General features: G+C 58.3%; 1 protein-coding gene across 8 annotated transcripts in view; it reads left to right on the top strand.

Annotated features, from left to right (window-relative positions):
• SBF1 (SET binding factor 1) overlaps positions 1 to 22584 on the top strand; it is a 58335-nt gene that overhangs the window by 18484 nt on the left and 17267 nt on the right. For 4 of the 8 annotated variants that reach the window (XM_061468616.1, XM_061468614.1, XM_061468613.1 and 1 more), the window contains exons 2-17: positions 3311 to 3396; positions 6325 to 6462; positions 6595 to 6726; positions 8206 to 8316; positions 10522 to 10545; positions 11760 to 11865; positions 12941 to 13073; positions 14918 to 15026; positions 15699 to 15812; positions 16676 to 16753; positions 17687 to 17800; positions 19719 to 19847; positions 20033 to 20131; positions 21167 to 21371; positions 21904 to 22016; positions 22301 to 22450. In XM_061468616.1, the coding sequence (XP_061324600.1) occupies positions 3311 to 3396; positions 6325 to 6462; positions 6595 to 6726; positions 8206 to 8316; positions 10522 to 10545; positions 11760 to 11865; positions 12941 to 13073; positions 14918 to 15026; positions 15699 to 15812; positions 16676 to 16753; positions 17687 to 17800; positions 19719 to 19847; positions 20033 to 20131; positions 21167 to 21371; positions 21904 to 22016; positions 22301 to 22450 (1841 nt within the window). The remainder of the gene's footprint in view (positions 1 to 3310; positions 3397 to 6324; positions 6463 to 6594; positions 6727 to 8205; positions 8317 to 10521; positions 10546 to 11759; positions 11866 to 12940; positions 13074 to 14917; positions 15027 to 15698; positions 15813 to 16675; positions 16754 to 17686; positions 17801 to 19718; positions 19848 to 20032; positions 20132 to 21166; positions 21372 to 21903; positions 22017 to 22300; positions 22451 to 22584) is intronic. The other 4 variants (XM_061468617.1, XM_061468615.1, XM_061468618.1 and 1 more) reach the window with 1 other exon arrangement.

Genomic DNA, 22584 nt, shown 5'->3' with positions numbered 1-22584 from the left:
ACAACAGCACAACTCCTGAACGGATCCTGGCTCCGAGACCTTGAGCAGCTCCTGGAAGCGTCCAACGATACCTCAGGGCTTCCATCTCCCTGTACTGGGGGAGCTGGTGAAACAGCTCGGGGCTTGCAATGCCCCCTGCTCTGTCCTGGCAGAGGGAGACACCCCTTCTCCGTGCTGGGAGAGGGGGAATGCTGAAGCAGCTCTTCCTCATGGGCTGAGCACTTAGAACAGAATCATGGCATTATAGAATGGGTTGGGTTAAAGGGTCCTTAAAGTCTCTCCAGCTCCAACCCCCTGTCACAGGCAAGGACACCTTCCACTAGAGCAGCTTGCTCCAAGCCCCGTCCATCCTGGCTTTGGGAGCTGTGAGCTGTGTGTTTCCTGTGCTGTATCCCGCGGAATGTTTGAGGTCTGGGGGTGTGGGAGCCGTGTCTGAGCCTGCAGAAGCTCTGATCCCCTGGGACTGCCTGGACTGGTTGTACCAAGGTGAAACACGGTCCCGTGCTCTCAGCAACTCGTGAGCGGAGGCTTTGGGGGTGAGTGGTGGAGAAGGGCTTGCTCCAAACAAGACCTTTTCCCTGAAAACCTCAGGAAAACTCCCTTCTGCCTCTCCCCTCACTGTGACACCACAGCAGGAGCCATGGAGAAGGTCCAGCACCCACAGAGGCAGGAGGAGCTGCTGCATGGTTGGGTTCCTCATTGGCCTGTTTCCCTATGAGGTGGTGGGTGAGTTGTCAGAACATGTAATGGTTTGGGTTGAAGGGACCTCAAAGCTCCTTCAGCTCCAACCCCCTGCCACGGACAGGGACCCCTTCCACTAGAGCAGCTTGCTCCAAGCCCCTGTGTCCAACCTGGCCCTGAACACTGCCAGGGATGGGGCAGCCACAGCTTCTCTGGGCAAGGCACCAGTTCAGAGACAGCAATGTGAGGGCAGTGATGGGAAGCCTCTCCCTTGTCCATGACCCCTCCGAACTGGGACCCGGCTGCTCCCGGTGAGGGTTCTCAGCGTTCCCGCTGCCCCAGCGCCCTGCTCAGCTCCTGTGTCGTGTCACCGAGTGTTTAACTTCTGGCTTATTCAGAATTTCCTGTCTCCTGATAACATCTCCTCAGCTTCCAAATATATCCTGGTGCTGCCGGGGCCGTCCCCGCTGCCCGGGGTCAGCCCGCGCCGTGGTCGCTCCGCAGTGCAGGAGCAGCAGGAAGGAAGAGGGGAGTGGAGGGACACGTGTGTGCCTGGGAATCCTGCCAGGAGCAGCGCGAGGGTCACTGGGGCTGGGCCTGCAGGAAGGGAAGTGCCAATGGGACAGGTTGGTGGGGCTGGCCAGGGGCTGGGGTGCTGCAATGGGAATGCTGGGAAGCAGGAGGAGAGGAGCTGTTGGGGTGGGGAGGAGCTGAGGGAGGCACTGGCGCTTGGCTGGACAGTGTGAAAGTGAGGCAGCTTGGGACGGGCAGCTGGGAGCATCATGGAATCATGGAACAGTTTGTGTTGGAAGGGGCCTTAAAGCTCATCCATTCCCAACCTCCTGCCACAGGCAGGGACACCTTCCACTAGAGCAGCTTGCTCCAAGCCCCATCCAACCTGGCCTTCATCATCAGGATGTACCCACAGGTTGCTAAATATTGCAGTAGCCCTTGGATTTGGGAATACCCAGAGGATCGAGATTCCCCTTGTTCTAACCAGCTCCTGGAGGGATTATTCTGTTTGCATTGAGGATGATGAGGGCAGAAGCTCTTCCCTGTGAGGGTGCTGAGGCACTGGCCCAGGGTGCCCAGAGAAGCTGTGGCTGCCCCATTCCTGGCAGTGTTCAAGGGCAGATTGGACACAAGGGCTTGGAGCAAGATGCTCTAGGGGAAGGTGCCCCTGCCTGTGGCAGGGGTTGGAACTGGATGAGCTTTAAGCTCCATTTCAACACAAACCATTCCATCATTCCATGATCCTGTATCTGTGTCCCTCATGACCAAGACAGCGTGAGTGAACACACGTTGCACTTGTGCTGCTGGAGTGTGCTGTTGTGGAGGGCATGGGGCTGACAGCACTCACCAGGCCATCAGAGACCTGCAGTCCTGACCTGTATTCAGAGTGATCTTCCCACCTGGGAAGCCGGAGCCAGGCCGATGGTGCTCAGAGGGGGCAGGACTTGATGCAGTGAGCACTGGTGCTGCTGGTGATGCCAGGACCTGTCCGTGTGTGAGGAGGTGTCTGAGCACGGGGACATCTGCTCAACGTGACACTGATGCTGTTTCCTCCCCTGACCTTTCCATTCCAGTCCCCAGGCTGTTAGTGGTGTTTCTGATGCCTTGTTCAGCTAAATGCAGCTGTGGTGAGAAGGGTGGTGGAGACAGGTCGGGTCCTCAAAATAGTCCTTCGTGGTGCACGTCCTCTGGGGAGGCTCCTCCTGCTACCTGGCCCCAACAGCAGTCCCGGAGCCAAACCCAGCTCCCAAATCGAGCTGGCATTGCTGTAGGGACAGACACAGTCATCCCTTGGGATGATGCTGTGGGTGCAGTAACCACACAGCTATTCTGCATGGGGATGGAGCATCCCCCTTTCCATGTGCTGTCTGTAGCTGTGCCCAGCCAGGGGTAGGAGCAAAGTGCTCCTTCAGGGTTTCCAAGTCCCCAGCTTCAACGTCATCCACTGAAGCAACGCATTACACGTGGCTGGTGGAGAGTGCAGAGGGGAAATCACTGTTTAATGCCATTTCCCTTGTCCTGTCCCTACAGGCCCTTGTTCAAAGCCCCTCTCCAGTGTTCCTGTAGCCCCTTTAGGTACTGGGGCTGCTCTAATGTGTCCCTTCATGCAGCAGAGGGGCAGGATCCCCTCCCTGAGCTGCTGCTTATGCTCTGGGGGTGCAGCCCAGCACACAGAGAGGGTTCTGGGCTCAAGCACACACTGAAGCTGGGTCATGGGGGGCTTCTCATGGACCAACACTCCAAGTCCTCCTCCACAGAGCTGTATGTACGATCTGTGTGTCTGATCTTGTGTTAGTGACCCAAGGAAGGGAATTGTAACGTGAACTTGACCAGAGATGTGCTGCACTTGTGCTTTGCCTGTTGCACACCATTAGATGATGAGTTTTTTTGCTGTTTGCTCCCACATCTATGGAAATCGCTGCTTTTTCCCTGTGGCAGGGGCTGTGCAGTGGGTTTGTGGAGGGACTCTTCTCTGCTCCCCGTGTCCACGGGGGGCTGGCACAGTGCTGGAGCACCCCGGTGCTGCTCCCAGGCGCTGAAGCTATTGGGAGCCTGTGCTGCTGGGGGCTGAAGCGGACTCGGAACCTGCGCTCTAACCCTGCTCTTGTCTCCGCAGGGAGCAGGGATGGGCAGGGACAGATACTGCAGCGCTTCCCGGAGAAGGACTGGGAGGACAACCCCTTTCCCCAGGGCATCGAGCTGGTGAGTGCCATCCATCACAACTGGCGACGTGTCATCCCTTGGGACACCGGGAAGCATGACCCGTGCGTGGGGCGGGGGACACGTGGCACTGTGTGCACGCACCTCAATGGGCACTGCAGGGTCAGAGCAGGGCAGCCACCACACTGGGGTCCCTCCTGCCCCCTGACACAGCTCCAGCTCTGGAAAACCACAGATCCAGTGTGCTGAGCCATGCATAGAATGCTGCATGCCCTGCCTTGGGCTGACTCTGTCCTGGCTGCTGTGCTCCCCGTCCTGCTCTGGGATCAGCTCTCGAACATCCTAGAGGAGCTGAATGGATGCAGTGTCAGTATGAACAGCCTCATCACAAATAGTGTAGCTCTGTCACAGTTAAGCCTCTCCCAAGTGCTTTGCCTTGCAAACTGGTCTCCTTTTTGGGCTGGTGGCACTGGATGAGCTTTTTGGACCTTTCCAACCCAACCCAACCCTGGGATTCCATGATTCCATGGTGTAGTGAAGGGTGACTTGCCTGCTTTCCACTCCAGGTCCCTGTGCGTCCCCTGGGCCTCACTGAGGGGATGCCCTTGTCCTTGGGAGCCAGTTTTGGATGCCCCCCCATCTCTTGCCCTCATCCAGACTTGATAGTCATCTCTATCTTTGTGCTGGTGCTGGAGAACTTCCATGTGAGTGGTGCCTTTGGGATCAGCCCCTAGAGCATGGCTCCAATCCCCATCCTCATTCCTCTGCCCTGTCCTGGGCTCTTGGCCTTGGCAGTTCCCACTGCAGCCACGGGGATCATCACCCTCGTCATCTCCTCATCCTGTTACCAGAATTCCATCACAATCTTGGACTTTCTGTACTGTTCCGTCCCGAGGCAGGCTCTGTATTCATGTTCTGGTCTGTGTTTCCCGGCTGTCTGCAGGGCACTTGGGAACTGTCCCAGGCAAGAGGAAAGCTGCTCCCCCCACCCCAAGGGTCAAACTGTCCAGCCAAAACATCCTTGGAATTTAAACAATTGGAGCCCCATCCTGTTGGGAGCCTGGGGGGCTCTGAGGCTTCCACAGCACTGGAAGGCAGCTGGGGGAGCGGGACGTAGGGATGGGACAGAGCAGCTCCCCAGAGCCGGATGGAGCCCACCGTGGGGTTTGGTACCATAACCACAACGTTGTGGTGCAGCCAGTGCTGTGTCCCTTCCTGCAGGGGAGAAGGTTCTCTGGTGCATGGAGGGAGCTTGACCCCAGAGCTCTTGCCCTGGCGTTGCTCTGACAGCAGCTCCAAACAGAGCTGTCCCATTGCAATGGGTGGAAGTTGCTGTGGAGACAGACACAGGATGTGAACGTGTCCCGGTGCAGTATCCTCCCCTCTGGGCAGAGCTGGCTCCATTTGCATCCCCGAGCCCAGGGCAGGTGCTGGAACACTGGGAGAGCAGAAGCCAGGCCATGGGGTGATGCCAGCCCCCAGGGGTGGTGGTCATGGTGCCTGTGGTGGTGCTGAGCGGGTGAGCAGGATGGGGACAGGGAATCCTGCTAAAACTGGTGGGATTTTGTGAGGCGCTGGCACAGGGTGGCCAGAGAAGCTGTGGCTGCCCCATCTCTGGCAGTGTTCAAGGCCAGGTTGGACACAGGGGCTTGGAGCAAGCTGCTCTAGTGGAAGGGGTCCCTGCCTGTGGCAGGGAGTTGAAACTGGAGGAGCTTTAAGGTCCCTTCCAACCCTGATCAGTCTGGGGGTTCCGTGATTCACAATGGTTCAGGTTCTGCAGTGATTCCTTCAGCTCCTGTCAGCCCTTTCTGGCCTGGTTGCCACCTTATTCCCATCCTCAGTCCTGCTCAGGTCTCGGTGTCCTGAGGGCACATCCAGCTGGAAGGAGCGGCTCTGTCTCTTCGCTGTCCAACTCTTGGCGACTCCCCCAGTGCCAGGAATTTTCCACAGCTCCTCAACAGCCAAATGCTGAGGAAACAGAGGAAAAACCCCTTGAGACCTCAACCCCCCCCCCCGGGGAGTCCTGGGCTGATGCTGGAATTACCCCCCTGGCCCTGGTGTGTGGAAAGTCCCAGGGATGGGCAGAGCTGTGTCTGGAGCTGCCTGAACTGTGGAGCTGGTGCAGGTGTTTTCCAGCTGCTGGTCCCAGGGGAGCGGTGCCACCTCTTGGAGGGGACGTGGGGCTGGGACACAGCCCTGGCTGCATGCAGGTTACCTTCCATCATTCCCAGTGCTATTCCAGTGCCTGGGTGTGACCACCAGCACCTCGATGGCTGCAGGGGCAGAGCAGAGCCCAGCCCATCACTGCCCTGTGCTGGGAGCTCCTGAGGCTTTGCGATGGCTGCAGGGTGTGTGGGGGGTGCCCATCTCGGCCAGGGGGACATGGAACAATGGAATGGTTTGTGTTGAAGGGACCTTAAAGCTCATCCAGTTCCAGCCCCTGCCACGGGCAGGGACACCTTCCGCTAGAGCAGCTTGCTCCAAGCCCCTGTGTCCAACCTGGCCTTGAACACTGCCAGGGATGGGGCAGCCACAGCTTCTCTGGGCACCCTGTGCCAGCGCCTCAGCACCCTCACAGGGAAGAGCTTCTGCCTTATCTCCAACCTGAACTTCCCCTGTTTCAGTTTGAACCCATCAGCCCTTGTCCTGTCACTACAGTCCCTGATGAAGAGTCCCTCTCCAGCATCCTTGTAGCCCCCTTCAGACCCTGAAGCCACTCTGAGGTCTCCACGCAGGTTCTCTTCAGGCTGAACAGCCCCAATGTTCTCAGCCTGTCCCCATACAGGAGGTGCTCCAGCCCCTGTACATCCTCATGGCCTCCTCTGGACCTGCTCCAACAGCTCCATGTCCTCGTGTTGGGGACACCAGCACTGCACACAGTGCTGCAAGTGGGGTCTCGCAGGGCAGAGGAGAGGGTCAGGATCCCATTGTTTGACCTCCTCCTGACGCAGCCCCTGCCCTCTCTTGCAGTTCTGCCAGCCCAGTGGTTGGCAGCTCTTCACGGAGAGGAACCCCCCGACCTTCTTCGTGGCCGTGCTGACAGACATCAACTCGGAGCGGCACTACTGCGCCTGCTTCACCTTCTGGGAGCCCATCGAGAGCGCCCAGGTACTGCGGGTGGGAAGGGATGAAGGCAGCCTCTGGCTTCGGCTGTGCCTGGGCCAGGGGAACCCAGGCTCCGGTGTTAGATCCTGGGGGAGGGAAGAGCTCCTTTTCCTTACCCTGGGCCTTGTCTCGTAGCCTCAGAGCCACCCCAGGAATGGTGATGGGGAGGAGGAGGAAGAGCCATCATCTCCTGTTCAACCTGCGCAGCTCTTTGCTCCCAAAAGCTTGGTCCTGGTGTCACGGCTGGACCATGCGGAGGTGTTCAGGGTAAGTATGAAGTGCTCTGGGCAGGGGCAGTAGGGTCTCTGCTGGGTGTGGAGAGGAGAGCAACGGTGGTGAAGGGTTTCTGGCTCTGGGAGCAACCTGGAGCCATGTAGTCGCTGCCGGAGCAGGAGGTGGTGGAGCACCGTGGCTCAGCGCCTATGGGAGAGCAGCCTGTTGCCAACCTGCTCCTTGCATCTTGGTCCAGCAGCTGAACCTGAACATCAACCCAAGGACTCGGTCACACCAGGCACCTGGCAGCCTTGACCTGGTTTGTGAGCAGAAGCAGCATAACCAACAGCCCATTCCTGTGGGAACATTGCTCCTTGCCATGGGAATGTTCCCCAGCCCTGCTGCTTTCTGTGCTTGGGGAAGAGGTGTGAGGACGGGTGCAGGCTGGGCTCTGTGTGTTGTGTCAGCTCCATGGCTGGACAGGGGGTGGTCACCTCCCCACACCCATCACACTGCCTGCCTCATGCTCCAGAGGAGGAGCCCACTTAAGATTGATGGAGGCTCAGAGGAGGGCAGCGTGCTCCAGACCAATGTTTCTCCCTGCTTTACCCTCCCGCTGTGGGATCCCAGTGCTGGGCTCTGCCCTGTTCCTGCACATCTTGTTCACACCGGCTCTGTGAATGGAGCACAGGCTGTTCCCGTGGGACACATAGTGCTCAGGGCATTAATAACTGACAAGGGTAAAAAATCACTCCCAGCTCTGGCTGCAGCTGCTGCAAAGAGCACAAAACCTGGGCTTTGCAGACTCACAGCTCTAAAAACCCACACAGCCGAGGCTAGAGGCACCTCTGGAGGTCCCTGGCCCAACCCCTGCTTGCGCTGGGTCAGCTGGAGCAGGTTGTCCAGGGGGTCATAGAGCCGTGGAATGGTTTGTGTTGGGATGGATCTTAAAGCTTGTCCAGCTCCAGCCCCTGCCACAGGCAGGGACACCTCCCACTAGAGAAGGTTTCTTCAAGCCCCTGTGTCCAACCTGGCCTTGAGCACTGGCAGGGATGGGGCAGCCACAGCTTCTCTGTCACCCTGTGCCAGCGCTTCAGCACCCTCACAGGGAGGAACTGCTTCCAGTTGAGGTCTGAAAACCGAGGGCTGGGCAGCATATGAGGAAAGGGTGAAAACGGGAATGCTCAGCCTGGAGAAAAAAAGGCTCCAGGGAGACCTTATCTCCATGTCCCACTATTTGAGGGTGTCTACAAAGAAGATGGAGACTCCCTTTGTACAAGGAGTCCCATGTCCCAGTTCTGACTAGATATGAGAAAAATTGTTCCCACTGAGGACCACCAGCCATTGCAGTGATCTCCCTGGGGAAGTGGTGACTCCCCAGCACTGGACACTGTTAAGACTGGGCTGGACATGGTGTTCAGACATCTGGTCTAGATGATGCTTTGCCTGGAAGGGTTGGAGCAGATGATCCCTGAGGTCTCTCCCCACCTGGGATCCATGCTCCATGATGCTGTGCTGTGTTTTCCTCTCCAGAACAGTCTGGGCTTGATCTACACCATCTACGTGGACGGACTGAGCGTGTCCCTGGAGAATGTCATTGGGAACCTGCTGACCTGCACCATCCCCATCACTGGTGGAGCTCAGGTGAGTGCTCAGCCCCTTCCTCATCCGCTTCGTGCCTCTGCCCCTGAGCAGCTCTGGCAGAGGCAGAGGGGTTCCTCAGCTCTATATGGGTGCTGTGCTGGGGGAGCTGAGCGAGGCTGACGTGTGCTGGCAACCAGGAGCTGCTGAAGTGCTTGGCTGGTGCCTTCCCAAGCTCTTGAGAGCAGAAACAACAGAGCTCTGTGGTTCCAAGCTCCTCAGCTCCTCCAGCAGCTGAGATCCTGCTGCTTCGCTGCCTTTTAGCTTGCCATGACTGGGCAGCTTGGCCCTGGCTCCTTGCTCTCTCCACTTGCATAGTCACTGATGGGTTTGTGCACACGGTTGCCATGGTCCATGCTCATTCCTGCACTGGGGAGGTCCTGCTGCTCCACTCAGCCCCATCTGAGTGCCTGGAGAGCTGCTTCAGAGCCAAGTGGTCATGGGCCATCTGTGAGAGCAGGGGGACAGGCCAAGCAAGGCCAGCATTGGCCAGATGAGCAGCTTGGGGCTCTCTCCTCAACCCACTGGCCTGTGCCTGTGCAGGCAGCAGCTCTGATGGACAGGGCTTGAGAAGCAGCAGCTTTGCTTGTGCCCAGAGGTGAAGCCATCAGAGACAACCTCCTGTTGTCCCTTCCAAGCCATGTGTCCCCTCCTGCTGGGGCAGGGCCAGATGGGCTCAGCCTTGCTAAGCAGATGGGTGAGGAAGGGCTGGAGCTGCCTGGAGATGGCAGGAATGGAGAGAGCCCAGCTGGGCCCTCTGGCAGGAGGTGTTTGGAAGCAGCAGCGTAATGCCCTGCAGCTCCTGTGCCATGCCAGCACCTCAGACGTAGCCATGGACGTGTTGTTTGCTGCGGTGGCTTCACTTCCAGCTGAACTCCACTTCCCCCAGCAAAAAACACCATTAAATTCCCCCCTACCCTGTGGAGGAGCCTTCATAGGGCTGGGGCAGCACCTCAGGTCCCTGGGGCCCACAGACAGAGGTTTCTTCCCTTGCTGCAGCCCGTGAGCCTGGGGGGAAGCTGCTTTCTTGGACCCAGGTGTCTGTGAAGGCTTCCTGGGTTGGTGCTTTCTGCTGGGCAGGAGTGGTGCCCCTTGAGCTGCTGTAACTGCCTGGCACAGGCTTGGATGTCCCTCTAATCATCCAGAGCGACTGGGAGAGCACCAGTGGTCCTGGTGCTTCATGGACATAAAATCATAGAATGAACCACAGCCTGGTTTTTGTTGAAAGGGACCTTAAAGCTCATCCAGTTCCGACCCCTGCCACGGGCAAGGACCCCTTCCACTAGAGCAGCTTGCTCCAAGCCCCTGTGTCCAACCTGGCCTTGAACACTGCCAGGGATGGGGCAGCCACAGCTTCTCTGGGCACCCTGTGCCAGTGCCTCAGCACCCTCACAGGGAAAAGCTTCTGCCTTATCTCTAACCTGAACTTCCCCTGTTTCAGTTTGAACCCATCAGCCCTTGTCCTATCACTACAATCCCTGATGAAGAGTCCCTCTCCAGCATCCTTGTAGCCCGCTTCAGGCACTGGAGCTGCTCTCAGGTCTCCCCTTCAGGAGCCTTCTCTTGTCCAGGCTGACCCAGCCCAGCTCGCTCAGCCTGGCTCCAGAGCAGAGCTGCTCCAGGCCTGATCATCCTCATGGCCTCCTGTGGCCTCGCTCCAACAACTCCACATCCCTCTTGTGCTGTTGCCCCAGAGCTGGACCCTGGTCCAGGTGTCTCAGGAGAGGATGGGTGCTGGCCATACCCAAGCCTCTGCAGAAGGAGCAGGGTGCTGCCCCTGCCAGGCTGTGTGCCAGGTGCCACGGCTCTGCACTGTGGCGTTCCTGCAGGATCTGCCCAGCTCTGTCCGACTCCATCTGGTTCCTCCCAGTGCACCAAGTGAGCAGCAGCATGGGAGGCAGCAGGGCAGCTCTGGAGCCGCTGTGCCTCGCTGTGTGGCACTCCTTGGCACAATTACTGCCACCTCCCAGTTCCTGCAGGTCTCTGTGCTGTGGGAACAAGCTCGTGGGGCACTTCCCTGTTCTCCTGCTGCGTCCCAGTGCTCCATCTCTCCGTGGTCTCTGTTGCCTTGGCTCCATGTGTGTGTTTGTGCATCTCCTCACTCCGGGTGCGTTCCCAGCTCGCTGTCAGCCCTGCCTGTGTCCTCCCTCCCTCCCCTGTCTCCTGTGCTGTCTCTAACTTACTGTGCCATCTCTGTCTCTGTCCCAGCCTGACGCGGAGGATGAAGCAGCGGTACGCACACCTTTTCCTTCCTGGGGTCGGTCTCCTCCTTAACAACCTCTCTAACTGTCTGTGAGGGTGACACATGCTGTGGCCGGGGCAGAGCTGGAGGCCTGGGCACTGCTAGTACCTTGGGTGTGTGTCTGTGTGTGCTGCACTGGTGCAGCACTGCTGGGACTGGGCTCTGGGGGGTTCAGTCCTGCTCTGCAGCAGCCACCCTGTGAGCTGGGGTGGTGCAAACACCCTCGGCTGCTCTGGAGGATGAGGTCAGGGGTGTTTGATCAGCTCTTCCAGGGCTGCAGTGTTCGGAATCATGGAGTCATTGAGTGGTTCGGGTTGAAGGGACCTTAAAGATCCAGTTCCACAGGCAGGGACACCTTCCCCTAGAGCAGGTTGTTCTGAGCCCTGTCCAGCCTGGCCTTGGACACTGCCAGGGATGTGGAAAGCAGATCTGTGGCTGTTGCAGTGGGTTGCATGGTGAAAGCTGCTATTGCAGGCATGTCCTCCCTGGAGAGATGTAGAAAGAGGAGGAGAGGGCAGTGAGCTGCAGCCTGGGACATGTGAAGGCTGCCCTGTGCCACTGGGAATGAGCTGAGGTCTGGGTAAAAAGTTGTACTGGGGGAGAAGCAGTGAGAGTGTGTCCAGTGTTTCTGGTGTCTGTCCCCAGCCCAGGAGCCATCAGTACCCTGTCTGGTCAGGGAGGCTGGTGCTGCTCCCTTGCCAGGCAGCACTGGTGGGCATGGCACAGGCGAGCTCTTCCCTTCTGCTTATCATGGAATCCCAGAGTGGTTTGTGTGGGAAGGGACCTTAAAGCTCACCCACTTCCAACCCCCTGCCACAGGCAGGGACACCTTGCCCTGGAGCAGGTTGCTCCAAGATTTATTGAAGCTCCTCATGTGCTTGTCACTGTGCAGGTCTCAGGGCTTGCTGCCATCACGGTGTTGCTCGTGCTGTCCAGGAGTGACGGCTGTTTTGGGAGCTCCCATTCCCCCCTGTAGCCCATGTCCCCAGTCAAACACAATGTGTGATGTTGCAGGCTCCTCTTCCCTCTTCCTGCAGCAGCCATGGTGTCACAAGGCAGTGTGTTGTGGTGGGATGTGCTGCACCCTGTGAGGGTGGTGCTGAGGACACAGTGGTCCTGGCCCTGCTCTGGGGGGCACTCAGGCTGTCGCTGCCTGCCCTCGGTGTGTGGCTGTGCCCGGTGACGTGTGTGTGCTCCCTTGCAGAGAACCATCTCGCTGGGAGCCGGGGACCGGCAGGTGATCCAGACACCCATCAGCGACTCGCTCCCGGTCAGCAGCTGCAGCGTGGCGCTGCTCTTCCGCCAGCTCGGTGAGACTGATGTACCCCAGAGCCCCTCACACCAGCGCACCCTTCCCCTGGCACCCCCTTCCACCAGTGCCCTGTGCCTGTAGGACCTCCTTCCCCTGGGTGCCTTTTTGCCTAGGCCGGGCCAGAGCCCCCTGTGTCAGCCTGGCTGGAGATCCCACCCTGCTCCTCAGCTTGGTGGGTCACACAGGGCTCCTCCAGCCTCAGATGGAGCCCTCCTGGCCCTGCTTTGCCTCCCTTTCCCCAGCAGGGCAGGGACTGGCAGATCATGGAACAATGGAATGGTTTTGGTGGGAAGGGACCTGAAAGCTCTGCCAGCTCCAACCCCTGCCATGGGCAGGGACACCTTCCACTAGAGCAGCTTGCTCCAAGCCCCTGTGTCCAACCTGGCCTTGAACACTGCCAGGGATGGGGCAGCCACAGCTTCTCTGGGCACCCTGTGCCAGCGCCTCAGCACCCTCACAGGGAAGAGCTTCTGCCTTATCTCCAACCTGAACTTCCCCTGTTTAAGTTTGAACCCATCAGCCCTTGTCCTATCACTACAGTCCCTGATGAAGAGTCCCTCTTCAGTATCCTTGTAGCCCACTTCAGACGCTGGAAGCAGCTCTGAGGTCTCCACGCAGGTTCTCTTCTCCAGGCTGAACAACCCCAACTTTCTCAGCCTGGCTCCATATGAGAGATGCTCCAGCCCTGATCATCCTCATGGCCTCCTCTGGACGTGCTCCAGCAGCTCCGTGTCCTTATGCTGGAGACACCGGAACTGCACACAGTGCTCCACATAAAGATGTGTGGCCAGATCCCACAGGACCTGGGCTGGGTGGCAAAAAGGGGTGCCCAGAGTGTGCTGCCATTGGCCCTATGCCTGTGATTGATGACACCAGCACCTCAGGAAGACACCTCTCTCCCAGAACAGGGGCTTCCATTGGAAGCACATCCCGGAAGTGGCTCTTTGGGTGATGTTGAGCTCCTCTGTGGTGCAGAGTTGGAGATGAGGGATGGGATCCATGCGGGGGTCGTTGCTCTCTGGTGGGTGCAGGAGGTGACCCTCATTTCTGAGCTCTCCTGTGTTTTCTCCCAGGCATCACCAACGTGCTGTACCTGTTCTGTGCCGCGCTGACCGAGCACAAGATCCTGTTTCTGTCCAGCAGTTACCAGCGGCTGACGGACGCCTGCCGGGCTCTGCTCGCACTCATGTTCCCCCTCAAGTACAGGTGAGGGCACCCAGAGCACCCCGAGCCCTCAGCCCTCCACAGCCACCAAGAGCTGCTGCCAGGCCATAGTCACAGCATCATGGGATGAATCCCAGGCAGGTTTGTGTTGGAAGGGACTTTAAAGCTCATCTGGTCCCAGCCCCTTGCCACAGGCAGGGACACCTTCCACTAGAGCAGCTTGCTCCAAGCCCCTGTGTCCAACCTGCCCTTGAACACTGCCAGGGATGGGGCAGCCACAGCTTCTCTGGGCACCCTGTGCCAGCGCCTCAGCACCCTCACAGGGAAGAGCTTCTGCCTAAGAGCTCATCTCAGTCTCCCCTTGGGCAGATTAAAGCCATTCCGCTTGGCCTGTCCCTACAGGCCCTTGTCCAAAGCCCCTCTCCAGGTTTCTTGTAGCCCGTTTAGGCACTGGAGCTGGTCTGAAGTCTCCCCTTCAGGAGCTTTCTCTTCTCCAGGCTGACCCAGCCCAGCTCTCTGAGCCCTTCAGACAAGACACGTTCTGCAGCCTCACAAGGTTCCTGAAGGCTCATAGGTGCTGACCATGGTCATTCTCTGGCCCTGGAGTTATAATCTCAGTCCAACCAAGGGAAAGGTTTCCAGGAGATCAGTGGAACTCCCAAAGGAAGCTTTCTTTGGGATACAAGCAGCCTTTCTGCAGGTGGGGGTACTGCAGGCCAGCATGGATAGAGCACAGCAGGAGCTGCAGCACAATGGCCCATCTATCTGAGCTGCCCTGCCTGGGGGACGTGCAGACAGCCCCGGTAGTGGCCAGTCCATGGCCTAGATAGTGGGGTGCCAGTGTCCACAGGAGCCACCACAGTGGCTTGGCCACCGCTGCCACCACCTTAACAAGAGCCCTGTTATGTGCTTTGCCCTGTCTAGGGTGGGCAGAGGTTGCACCAGGCTTTCTGGAAGTTTCCCAGTGTCCTCGTTCAGTGTCGTGCCCAGGGCTGGGATGGATGGGTGCCAGTGGAAGTGGTGCACCGGGGCTCTGTGCTCTGTAATGCAGCTGGGAGAAGGGGAATGGGATGGATTCTGGGGAGAAAAGCTCCATGGGGTGATAACACACTGCTGAACCACATTCAAGAGCCTGGTGGGCTGCTCCCCTCTGTCAGGGGTTGCCACAGCCTGGAAAAGCACATGGCAGCAGGTCCTGGAGCTACAGACACTGCTGGTGATGCTCTGGTGCCTGCTTCCAGTAATAGAGCTCCAGGCTTGCCATAGGGAGGGAGGTGTGGAAGGTTCACACCTCTTCACTGCTGTGGATACTGGAATTACACTGCTCTGCACACCAGAGGTGTCAGGAAAGGAGCTGTCAGCACAGCTAAGACCTGTGGGCATTCACCTCCTTGCCCCTTTGCCAGCAGGGCCCAAAACACAGTTATTTACCCATCATTAGGGCCATGGAGCTGCTGCGAGAGCTGGAGCAGCTCTGCTCTGTAGGTGTTCAGGGACAGGCCAAGGGGAATGGCTTTAACCTGCCAGAGGGGAGATTGAGATGAGCTCTTAGGCAGAAGCTTTTCCCTGTGAGGGTGCTGAGGCGCTGGCACAGGGTGCCCAGAGAGGCTGTGGCTGCCCCATCCCTGGCAGTGTTCAAGGCCAGGTTGGACACAGGGGCTCGGAGCAAGCTGCTCTAGGGGAAGGGGTCCCTGCCTGTGGCAAGGGGTTGGAATTGGAGGAGTTCTAAAGGTCCTTCTAACACAAACCAGGCTGGGGTTCTGTGGCTGAGCGTGCTGGGGGAAGGCCTGCAGTCACCCCCGCCTCCAGAGGTGGGCTCAGCAGTGCTGAGGATGGGTTCAGAGCAGGGTTTCACTGGCTGCAGTGATGCTCTCCTTTGGTTGCAGCTTCACGTACGTGCCCATCCTGCCCGCGCAGCTCCTCGAGGTGCTGAGCACACCAACACCCTTCATTATCGGAGTGCACTCCATCTTCCAGTCAGAGACACAGGAGCTGGTGAGACTCTAGGACCCCCGTTCCTTGCACCAGGATCGGGATCGGGAGGGAGAAGCAGGGGTCGAGCTCCAGCTCTCAGCCGGGAGCAACCACTGTCCTTAGGCTGAGCTCACTCAGGCCTGCCTTGCTGAGTCCAGGCTGTGCTCCAGCCATGCTGTGCCAAGCTTGGGATCAGCCAGGGAATTGCTTTGGGAGCTGAGAGCTGCTCCGAGAGACCGTGCTGGCACTTGAGGCTGCAGGACCTGAGTGAAACCAAAGTGTACCGGGGCCACTCCCAACTGCAGCAGCTTCTGTGCAGCCTCCGAAACACCCCCATCCCAGTGCTGCTGTGGTGGAGCAGGGCCAGGGGCTGATAGAAAGCACCAAGCCACAGTCTGCCTGCTGAGCAGAGCTGTGTCCCCCCTCCATCAGGTTGTCCTCCCGTCACTGTCCTGGGAGGTGGCGATTTGTAGGTTGTGTGTTGGCAAATGCTTGGGTTTGGTGGCAGTGGATAAAGAGCATAACTACTGAAGGCTTAGAGTGACCGCAGGAGATGGAGAGCGGGGACACACAGCATTCCCAAGCCCCCCTCCTGAATGGGGCTCCCCCCCAGCTCTCCATGGCCCACTGGAGGTGGCGGAGAGGGTGCAGCGAAGCCTGGCCTTGTCTCATGCCTTGTCCTGCCTCTTCCAGCTGGATGTTGTCATTGCGGACCTGGATGGCGGGACAGTGAATGTCCCCGAGTGTGTGCACATCTCCCTGCTCCCTGAGCCTCTGCTCCAGCAGACCCGGGAAGCCCTTTCCATGGTGAGTGTGTCCCTGTGTCCTGTCGGCAGGGTGCCAGGCCTTGGGAATGACATGTATTTCCAGGGGGAGCTGGGAATGGAGCAGCAGGAACTCCTCTGACAGCATAATTCCGCACCTCGGGGTCCCAGTGACCATCTCACAGCAGACCTGTCCCCATGCTGACAGCCTCTGCTGCGTGGCAGTGCCGGAGGAAGGTTCTGCTGCCAAAGGTTTCTGGGAATGGGGTGCTGGCTCCCAGCCCATGTATGGGAGGAAGCAGCTGCAGCCCTGGAGCTTTCCTGCTGCTGCTGTGTTCCCAGAGCCCTGTGGCCATCGGAGTGTGCCCAGGGCAGCTGCGCCACACACGTGCTGCATCCGCAGCTCCTGCTGCTCAGCTCCAGCCCCAGCCCTCCACAGGGACCATCCCAGAGCTGGAGAGGTGCCCCCTTCCCACTGTCCCCAAAAGCAGAGCACCAGTGGTGCTGCTGTCTGCTGGCTCCAGCCCTCGTCATTTCCACACCCACAGACCTGTCCTGTGGGTGCTTTTGGGTCTCTGGGGAATCACAGGATCCCAGACTGGTTTGGGTGGAAGGGATCTTAAAGCTCATCCAGCTCTAACCCCCCTGCCGTCAGCAGGGACACCTTCCACTAGACTCACAGGGAAGAGCTTCTGCCTAAGAGCTCATCTCAGTCTCCCCTCTGGCAGGTTAAAGCCATTCCCCTTGGCCTGCCCCTACAGGGCCCTGTCCAAAGCCCCTCTCCAGGTTTCCTGTAGGACCCTGTATGTACTAGAAGACTGTTAGAAGGTCTCCCCAACGCTGCTTTGCTTTTTCCAGCTGTGAAGGTAAAGGTTCCTGAGGGTGCTTTGTGCCTTGTCTGTGCAGGTCCTGGACCCAGAGCTGGAGGTGGCAGATCTTGCATTCCCCCCTTCAACAATTTCTGTCTCTTCTCTCAAAATGCAGGTGAGTGGAGTCGGCAGGATGGCACCCTCCTGTGAGCTGTCATTCCTGATGGACACCTTGTTTCTGGGCATGGAGTGGGCAGGCAGCTCAGCCTGTCTCCATCTCAGTGCTGTTGAGGTTAAGAGGCAAAGAGAGCACAGGACTGCAAGGCACTGAGGCCACGGCTCTGAGCCATGGCCTGGAACTAGTGGTGCCCTTTCGGTAGCTGCTGGGTTTACTGGAGACAGACACTGAATATTTGGGTGCTTCAGCAAACCCTGGGCTCTGAGAGCTGCCTTGTCCTCTGTGTGCAGTGTCAGGGGTGCTGGGAAGGGACACAGGATCACGGGATACCAGACTGGTTTGTGTTGAAGGGTACTTAAAGCTCCTCCAGTTCCAACCCCTGCCATGGGCAGGGACCCCTTCCACTAGAGCAGCTTGCTCCAAGCCCCTGTGTCCAGACTGGCCTTGAACACTGCCAGGGATGGGGCAGCCACAGCTTCTCTGGGCACCCTGTGCCAGCGCCTCCGCACCCTCACAGGGAAGAGCTTCTGCCTAAGAGCTCATCTCAGTCTCCCCTCTGGCAGGTTAAAGCCATTCCCTCTTGTGCTGTCCTTACAGGCCCTTGTCCAATGCCCCTCTCCACATTTCCTGTGGAGCTGCTCTAAGGTCTCCCCTTCAGGAGCCTTCTCTTCTCCAGGCTGACCCAGCCCAGCTCTCTCAGCCCAGCTCCATAGGGAGTCAGAGCAGTGAACCCAGCCTGCGGGGTCCATTTTTCCCTGTAACCTGCTGAGCTTCCTGCCTGGCTCAGCAGACACTGACCCTAACACAAGGTTTGATCCCTTCACCTCTGTGCTGCTGTAAACTCCTACTGCTATGAGCTGGATCATCTGCACCCTTAGCCTGACTGTGCTGTGACCATGCTGTGACCATGATGTCCTTCCCCGTTCTCAGGACAAGGAGATCCGTGCTGTCTTCCTCCGCCTGTTTGCACAGCTGCTGCAGGGCTACCGCTGGTGCCTGCACATCATCCGCATCCATCCTGAGCCCGTCATCAGGTTCCATAAGGTGAGTGCTGGCACTCTGGGGTGTTCCAACTGGATCGGGGCTGAGCTGGGGACAGCTCTTGGAGCTGGGAGCATTGGGATGGGAAAGGGAGCAATCCTTTGGAGCCCATCAGGGAGCCTGGTTTGGAGGTAACTCAGCTCCATCTCCTCTGTGGTCTCCTGCCATAGAACCATGGAATTATGGAATGGTTTGTGTTGGAAGGGACCTTAAAGCTCATCCAGTCACAAACCCCTGCCATGGGCAGGGACACCTTTCACTAGAGCAGCTTGCTCCAAGCCCCATCCAACCTGTCCGCAGAATTATTGTTCCAAACTGTCCTCTGGAATAACACCTTTCCAGGTACACTGGGGAGGAGTTTGGGATGAGGTTTGCACAAATACAGCCCTATCTAGAAACAGTGCTGTGTTTGCACAGTGACCTCTGCATCACTCCCAGCTCCACCTGCATCCCTTGTTTGTCCTTGGCCATCCCGAAGTCTTGAGGATCAGGTGGTGCTTCCTGGTTTATACCCATGTGTGGTCAGTGCACTGCTGCCAGCATCCTGATGCCTTAGAGCCTCCCGGAATGCGTCCCTCACATCCTGGCTGAGGATTTTCCCTGCATCTGGGGAGAGGAAGGAGGAAGGAGCTGCCTTCCCTATTGCTTCTCTTGTGGCAGATCTACCAGAAGGGCTGGCAGGGCAGGGAGAGCAGGAAATAGCTTCAGAATGTCTCATGGTCCCTGCCATTGGAAGCAGCAGCATGTTCATAAGGGCTTTGAGCTGTACTTTTCCCAGCAGGTGCCCAACAAAGATTCACTGGTTCCATGAAATCATAAACCTGCAATAAACTGAAAATGCCCGTCATAAAGTGCCATAAAGTGAGTGAAAGATAATGATGAACTTCCAGGTCATAACAGCCAGGTCAGGGAGGGGATTGTCCTCTCTGCTGCGCTTTGGGGAGATCCACCCTGCAGTCCTGATCCAGCTCTGGTGCAGCAGCACAAGAGGGACGTGGAGCTGTTGAAGCGAGGCCAGAGGAGGCCATGGAGATGCTGCGAGGGCTGGAGCAGCTCTGCTCTGGAGCCAGGCTGAGAGAGCTGGGCTGGGGCAGCCTGGAGAAGAGAAGGCTCCTGAAGGGGAGACCTGAGAGCAGCTCCAGTGCCTGAAGGGGCTGCAGGAAATGTGGAGAGGAGCTTTGGACAAGGGCCTGCAGGGACAGGCCAAGGGGAATGGCTTTAACCTGCCAGAGGGGAGACTGAGATGAGCTCTTAGGCAGAAGCTCTTCCCTGTGAGGGTGCTGAGGCGCTGGCACAGGGTGCCCAGAGAAGCTGTGGCTGCCCCATCCCTGGCAGTGTTCAAGGCCAGGTTGGACACAGGGGCTTGGAGCAAGCTGCTCTAGTGGAAGGTGTCCCTGCCCGTGGCAGGGGTTGGACCTAGATGAGCTTTAAGATCCCTTCCAACACAAACCAGTCTGGGGTTCTGTGGTTCTGTGGTGAAATCACTCTGTGCAGAATGACCCGAATGTCACTCATTTAGCTGCTTTGGTCACTGCAACGTCTGTGCTTCCCACTGTGGGTTCAGGACCACAGGACTCTGCACCCGCTGTGGTGCCGTGCTATGGCTCTGGCATCAAGTCCTGCACCTCTGAGCTCCATCCCGTGGCAAGGGGCTGCTCCAGAGAGGCAAGGAGGGCAAATGATGTGGAGCCCTCAGTGTCGCTTGAAGGCATGTGATGAGCTGTAGTGGGTGGTTCTGGGGTGGGATGAGGTCTCACGTTCATCTGCCAAGGGCCCAAGTAGCTTTCAGCAGACACAGCAAACCTGGTGCTTCTCCCTTTGTGGTGCCAGCCAGAGGCTCCTTCAGAGCCGTGCTGGGGATGATTTGGGGCGGGCAGCCATTGCTCAGGTGAGCTGCTGACTGTGCTCTCCCCTGTTGCAGGCAGCATTCCTTGGGCAGAGAGGGCTGACGGAGGATGACTTCCTCACCAAGGTGCTGGAGGGAATGGCCTTCGCCGGCTTCGTCACGGAGCGCGGGGCTCCGTACCGCTCCATCGACCTGTTTGATGAGGTGAGAGGGGCAGCTCGGGAGCAGTCCCCCGCCTGCCCTGGCTGTGCTTGCTCTGTTCTCCCTGCCCCAGTGGCCTGAGCTGGGGATGTGCCATGATGCTCCGGCCGCAGCATTGCACCGGGATGTGGGAATGGTGTCCGGATCCTGCGGGAGCTGCTCCTCTCACCTGTGTCCTCTGCCCCCAGCTCGTGGCTTACGAAGTGAAGCGCATGCGTGCAGAGGAAGGGAACAAGCAGAAGATCCTGAGGCACATCAAGGAGCTGGCGGAGAAGCTTTACAAGAACGTGAGTCCTGGAGGTCCCAGTGCAGGGGGAGCTGCTCGGGCCTGAGCCCCATTGCTCTGTGCTCCCTCCATAAGGTCTTGCTGGAAGTGATGCTCCCAGTGTGTGATGCTGTGGTGGGAGGGACCTGTCACGAGGAGGAGACCACGAGGATGATCAGGGGCTTGAGCATCTCTCACACAAAGACAGGCTGAGAAAGCTGGGGCTGTGCAGCCTGGAGAAGAGAAGGCTGTGTGGAGACCTCAGAGCAGCTTCCTGGTATCTGAAGGGGGCTGCAAGGATGCTGGAGAGGGACTCTTCATCAGGGACTGTAGTGACAGGACAAGGGGTGATGGGTTCAAACTGAAACAGGGGAAGTTCAGATCTAAGGAAGAAGTTCCTCTCTGTGAGGGTGCTGAGGTTCTGGCACAGGGTGCCCGGAGAAGCTGTGGCTGCCGCATCCCTGGCAGTGTTCAAGGCCAGGTTGGACACAGGGGCTTGGAGCAAGCTGCTCTAGTGGAAGGTGTCCCTGCCTGTGGCAAGGGGTTGGGACCAGAGGAGGTTTAAGGTCCCGTTCAACCCCACACATTCTGTAACTCCTTGATGTACCCAGCAGTATCTGGCTGGTGTGAGCTACTCCCAGGAGCGGGATTCCTCACTTTTGGATTACATGGGCGTCCAGCACTCCATGCCTTTGCTTTGGGGCAGCCACTGCCTTGTTGCCTGATCCAGGGCTGGCCAGCAAAGGTCTTCTGAAAGCAGAGCAGCACCTGTGGGGCCTTTGGCCATCTCATGATGGAGCTTCTGAACAGTACTTAGCTCACTGCTGTGTTCAGGATCAAAGTGACCTGTCCTTGAGGCTCCTTTCGAGCATCACTGCCCAGGGACCTGCCGTCAGGCCTGGGGGTTGTCCAGGGATTGTAGATACCATCTCGGGGAGCGCTGGGCCTCAGAGCACTGGAGGTTGCTGAAGGATGGGGGCATCTCCTGGGGCTCCTGCCCTGCGACAGGACCCGTGGTGTCCACAGGCCTGACAAGAGGCTGTGTTTGGTGTTCCAGGAGAACCCGTACCCCGCGGTGACCATGCACAAGGTACAGAAGCCCACGGAGGGCTGTCACCTGCGCCTGCACCAGAAGCCGTTCCCCCGGCTGGATGAGGGGACAGTGCAGTGGATCATCGACCAGGCCACCGCCAAGCTGCAGACAGCTCCTCCTGCTGTGAAGGCAGAGAAGAAATGCATGGTGCCGTCGGGGCCCCCCATCGGTGCGTCTGTGCTGAGGGACCTCCCTGCCCAGGAGGAGTTTTACTGTGGTGTACCAGCTTCTTGTCACACTATGGTGTGTCTGAGGGTCCCATGTGAGGAGTAAAATGCGCTTTGAAGAAGCAGCATCACTGTCCACATTTGCTTCTGCCCCCTTGGGGTGCTTAGAGCTCCCTGGGGTCTATAAGCCAGCATAGGGGATGGTTGAAGACCCCATAGTATTCCTTCAGGATGAGTTCCTGCCCATGCAGAACAGGGGAAGAAGCTGGAGAGGGGCTTTCAACAAGGGCAGGTTGTGATGAGAGAGAATGGGTTTAAACTGAAAGAGGAGAGATTAACATTGGATATAAGGCAGTTCTTCCCTGTGAGGGTGCTGAGGCGCTGGCACAGGGTGCCCAGAGAAGCTGTGGCTGCCCCATCCCTGGCAGTGTTCAAGGCCAGGTTGGACCGAAACCATTCCACAATTCCATGCTCTCTCCCCACCATGGGTGAAGCTCCTCCCCTGCTTGCACTAACAGGGGATTCTCTCCCCAGCTGCCATCATGGAGCGCAATGGCAATGCCCTGGCCAACAGCGCCCGGCGCCTGGAGGTGGTCAGGAACTGCATCTCTTACGTCTTTGAGAACAAGATGCTGGAAGCCAAAAAGGTGAGGGGGGTCCTGAGGAGCTGGTGGGTGAGGAGAGGAGAGACGGAGGTTGCTCTGCAGGGTCTGAGCTGGGGAAATAACCAGGCTGGGTCCTCCTCACCTTCCTCTGCGTGGGTTTGTGGCTTTGCCTCCCCATCCAAGTGCAGTGAGCTGCCTGCAGACACCCTGGCGCCAGCCAACAGCCAGAATGTGAAGCCCCCTCACTGTGGGCTGTCCTTGGGCTAACTCTGTGACCAGAGCTCCACCGAACCCCTCTTTCTCCTCCATGACTTCTTTCTCTGCAGCTCTTCCCCGCAGTGCTGCGTGCCATGAAGGGCCGAGCGGCCCGACACTGCCTGACCCAGGAGCTGAACCTGCATGTGCAACAGAACCGGGCAGTGCTGGACCACCAGCAGTTTGACTTCATCATCCGCATGATGAACTGCTGCCTGCAGGTAGGGCAGGGCTGGGAGAGCTTGTCTGCCCATGCAGACAGGGTGAGAGCTGGGCTGGGTCAGCCTGGAGAGGAGAAGGCTCCTGAAGGGGAGACCTGAGAGCAGCTCCAGTGCCTAAAGGGGCTGCAGGAAAG

This window comes from Pezoporus flaviventris, unplaced genomic scaffold (assembly GCF_033815535.1).
Source record: "Pezoporus flaviventris isolate CSIRO_AGI_PZ_B2104156 unplaced genomic scaffold, CSIRO_AGI_Pfla_v1 ptg000049l, whole genome shotgun sequence".
Lineage (NCBI taxonomy): Eukaryota > Metazoa > Chordata > Aves > Psittaciformes > Psittacidae > Pezoporus > Pezoporus flaviventris.
Note: the sequence above shows the minus strand (reverse complement) of the source record. Positions and strands in the feature narration are given on the sequence as shown.